This window comes from Triticum aestivum, chromosome 1B, assembly GCF_018294505.1.
Source record: "Triticum aestivum cultivar Chinese Spring chromosome 1B, IWGSC CS RefSeq v2.1, whole genome shotgun sequence".
NCBI classification, from domain to species: domain Eukaryota; kingdom Viridiplantae; phylum Streptophyta; class Magnoliopsida; order Poales; family Poaceae; genus Triticum; species Triticum aestivum.
This window is the reverse complement of record NC_057795.1, coordinates 692,544,356-692,548,422: the sequence shown is the minus strand read 5'-3', so window position 1 is coordinate 692,548,422 and position 4,067 is coordinate 692,544,356. Positions and strand designations below refer to the sequence as shown.

Sequence of the window (4,067 nt, the reverse complement as noted above, 5' to 3'; positions counted from 1 at the left end):
AGTTGTCTATTCATTATACTTGCCTTTATTTTATCGATATTAATTAGAACCAAGATGCCCTTTGGGTGTCTTTATATAAAAAAACAGTTCTCTAAGAGCATTTTCAATGCATGGTTGCCGTTGTGAGTTTTAGAGCATCAAAAATTTTCTTCTCAAACAACTGTCCTAGAATAGGGCATCGACCCAACCACATCTTTCTTCTCCACAAATGCATGCATATTTAAACAAAACATAAACTATGAACATAATTTAAACGTTGCAAGAACACCACATACATAATCAACAACATATCAAATTGAACTTCAAATTCATCCATCATTTTTTGACATACTTATCTTCTAACTCCACAATTGAATGGGTGCGACCACTGTGGCGCCACAACGCCACCACACAAGAGAGGACTTGGGGTGGGGACTGGATTGGGAAGCACGCGGCGACCCATCGGCCCTTGTCCTACACGCGGGCATGCACACATGTTCACATTATTCATACACAATTCGCTCAAAGGGAAAGGATAACACACCATGTTACATATATCTTACAACGACATTCATCATAATAGTACAAGTTCGAGGTGGCACATTATAGACATATACTCCTATTTCATCAAGAGACCTACGTAGATACAATCCTTCTTGTTCTCCATGAAAAAAGATGCAGGTCGTCCATCTTCACTCCTTATCATCGCACCCTTTTGCTTCTGCGCTTCCCACTTGCTTGAGCACACTCTCAGGCAGGCAGCCTTGCTCCACTAGCCGGTGCACACTCTCGGCAGTGTAGTACACTCCTTCATGCTCTATTAGGGGAGCACGGGCAACCACGCCACATAAACTCATTCCAGAAGCAACAAAAAAGATGGACGCCGCAGTCCAATTGGCCACCTTCTTGGTTCTGGTTATCCGGCGCCTAGGTATATGTAATTAAGAGCGTTTAGATCACTACTTCTTTTATACTCCCTCCGTTCCAAAATAAGTGTCTCAACTTTAGTACAACTTTGTTTTAAAGTTAGTACAAACTTGAGACACTTATTTTGAGACGGAGGGAGTATTAGTTTACAGAGGTAGTATTATATGTCAACTCCAGTAGCTAGCTAGCAGAGGAAAATGGAAATTAGAGCGTTTAATACAACCAATGTTACTAATGTAAGACGTTTTGACAGTTTAATCACTCTGTTCACTAATGTAAAACATTGGGGCAGTTCAATATTTGCATATGGTTGGTTGATATTGTACGTACCATTGAGGGTCATGTGGTCTAGGCTCGATTCGTGTGCAGAGAGTCGAGAGCACACGCATGTCTGACCCAGAAGCTACGGAAGCCGCCTCGGCGTTAGCGATGAGATCGTATAACTCCTCTTTCTTTTGCTTGATTTGCGACACAAGGTGTTCTTTCTGGGAGAACGGGGATCTTGAATTCTGGAACACACAAAGGATATGAGTGTTGAGTTGTATATCCAGTAACATGTTTTCCACCGAGGTTGTGCATGGATAATAAATGAAATCTCAGTTTTTTTTAGATTCAGGAGACTAGACACACATAAAAATTCGAGTCCCACAACTACTTGTACAAAATCTGAAATCCTGAAGTACTCCCCCTATTTCAAAATAAGTGTTCCCCCACTATCCTCTATGTAGGTCTGCCCACTAGTCCAGCTGGGCCATAAAGTGAATTAGGAAAATAAATATATCAAACAATACACCTGACCGACTTTGCAAAAAAATAATTAAAAAAGTACACCTGACCTGACTCTTAACTATCGCACTGCTCTTAGAGAAAAACCAGTACTGCCTACTATCCACATTACTTATCGCTCAAACAAATGTAGCTAGTGTTAGATACATTCTTTTGAATGACAAGTAATATGAATTGGAGGAAGTAATAAATTCAAAAAATATTACCTAGCACATGCACATGAGAGATACAGACATGATGTGTAAAGATTTCGCATACGTACGACCTGCGTTACGTACCTGCTGGGTGTGGATGAGCCTTGGCGACAACAGGGTGACGGGGCGGCGTTGCTCTACTCTAACGACAGCTCGGTGGATCAGCCTCGTCGCCGCGCGTCCAAGCGCCGCCATCGACCGTCGCCGGCCTGCAGACAGTTACTTAGGGACGAGAACGCCGCCAACAATACGATTTGTTTCCGGCTAGTTGCGGCACGCGATCGAGTTGATCAATTTCTTTGATCTGAGTTGTTCCTCAAAGGTGTTAGATAGATAGATAGATAGAATAGAACTGTGCGTATATATAGCTACTACTACTTACAGAACCGGGTCGGTGCCATGTACGAACCGGACACGACTAATTAACCTAGTAATAGTTGGGTCGTGATTAGCTCTGATAGCCTCGCGGATCCGGCTTCTTCCTCTCCTTTCATGTACGTACCTGTACACGGCATGTGCTACGTACGTAGTACGTATATAGTATCAAGCTGCGTAAAAAGCAACCGGTGGGTCCATCTTAAGTAGTGTAAGTAGGTCATTAGTTTCGTAAGAGAAAGGTGTTGGCATCGTGCCGTACATGTGATGGTTCAATAAATGAAAATAAGGGTAATTTTTTTTTACCCCAAGTTTGACATTTGTGGCACATATTACCCTTTTTGAAAAAAATCTCAAATCATAGCCGTCAAGCTCGCACGTAAATATTCGTGTGGCATTGCTTATAGAACGAAGATTTAACCCTGGTGTATTGCTCATTGGTTAGAGGAGTGTTTTTTTTCGCAAAAATGAAAAAGGTCAGAGGAGTGTTCAACTTTGCGCAAGGCAAGACACATTTTGTTGAGAAAACCAATAATCTTAACTGTTGTAATATTGATGTTAGGTTAGTCGTGTCCGGTTCGTACATGGCACTGACCCGGTTTGGAGCTCAATAACCAAAATTCAAGATGTGATTCGGGTAGATCGTTTGTAGGCTAGCAGAGTTGTTAGCTTTCTCGCCGAGTGCAACAAAGTTTCCTAAGGCATGCATACGTAATATCGTGTATCATTACATGCCAACTTTTTTCATGTATAGTAATCTCATAACCTTGAAATATTGATTTCATTGGACAACTCCTTTTGCAAGCACTATTGGGTACATTAACTTGAGCATTGTGGGTCAAGTATCCTCTTTTTTCTTTATAATCGGGTCGAGTATCTCTAATACTAACCCCTTAAGATAATTAATAACAAAACCCAAGTCTCAAATGACGTTCTCTTATTATTTATTTATCTTTCTATTCTTATTAATTTAACAATTAATCCCATGGGAAGTCTCGGTAACTAGAAGAAATAGAGAAAAAGGTACTAATTTAGACAAGCGAATAAAAGCTTCATACTAACTATGAAGACCTACTCCCACTTGGACATGTCACACCTGCAACTAATACTAACTAGTAGGGGTATTTCAAGCTTATAAAGCACGAGTCGTAGGACATGCTCATTTTCATGAATGTTCACACTTCTCTTCCTTAGGTTGTATTCCTCCATGATCAATGTGAATCAAGTTCAAATTAAAAATAATTAGCAAAGAATGCACAAACAACACTGACATTATAGCTCCACAGTTGCCAGGAAAGAGCGCCCCTACCGAGCCGCCAGGGTTTCTTCTGCCTCTTGTTGGCATGGACGCTTGTCTGCCTCGTCTTCTGTGCCCTTAGGGTCATGGAAGCGTGGTGGATCGCGGCATTTGCCAGGGGGGGCTTCGTTTTTGGATACTTTTCTGAGTTTTCTTAGGGTTTGTGTCCTGCTCAGAGAGACGAGTGGCAACGGCTCTCTGGAGATGGAATAATGTTCTCCCCACCTAGCCCCCGTCCCAATGGTGCTTCTAGCATCATCGGGGGGCGTGTGGAGACCTATCTCCAGCTGATCTCGCGGGATTCGGTCGGCGTTTGTCTTCGGTCGATCCACATGGATCTGTTATTTGTTTGTCTGTGTTCATGTTTCTACAGGTTGTATCCTTCCAATCTAAGGTTCTCTCACCGGCAACGGTTGTTCTTCTGGTGCACTGGTCTCATAGGACCTTAGCACGACGAATTCCTAACAGTCTATTACTACAAGTTTTGCCTGGCTCTAGTGAGGGAGAGG

The 4,067-nt window shown here is 42.2% G+C and overlaps 1 protein-coding gene across 1 annotated transcript; it reads right to left on the bottom strand.

The window, feature by feature from the left end:
• Nucleotides 1-515: 515 nt before the first annotated feature.
• Nucleotides 516-2,200, bottom strand: LOC123101682 (uncharacterized). The gene is made up of 3 exons (XM_044523029.1): nt 1,971-2,200; nt 1,237-1,415; nt 516-906 (listed from the first exon to the last, which is right to left on the bottom strand). The coding sequence occupies exons 1-3, from the start codon at nt 2,079-2,081 to the stop codon at nt 672-674; spliced, it is 525 nt and encodes a 174-aa protein (XP_044378964.1). The 5' UTR covers nt 2,082-2,200; the 3' UTR covers nt 516-671.
• Between the last annotated feature and the right edge of the window lie 1,867 nt (nt 2,201-4,067).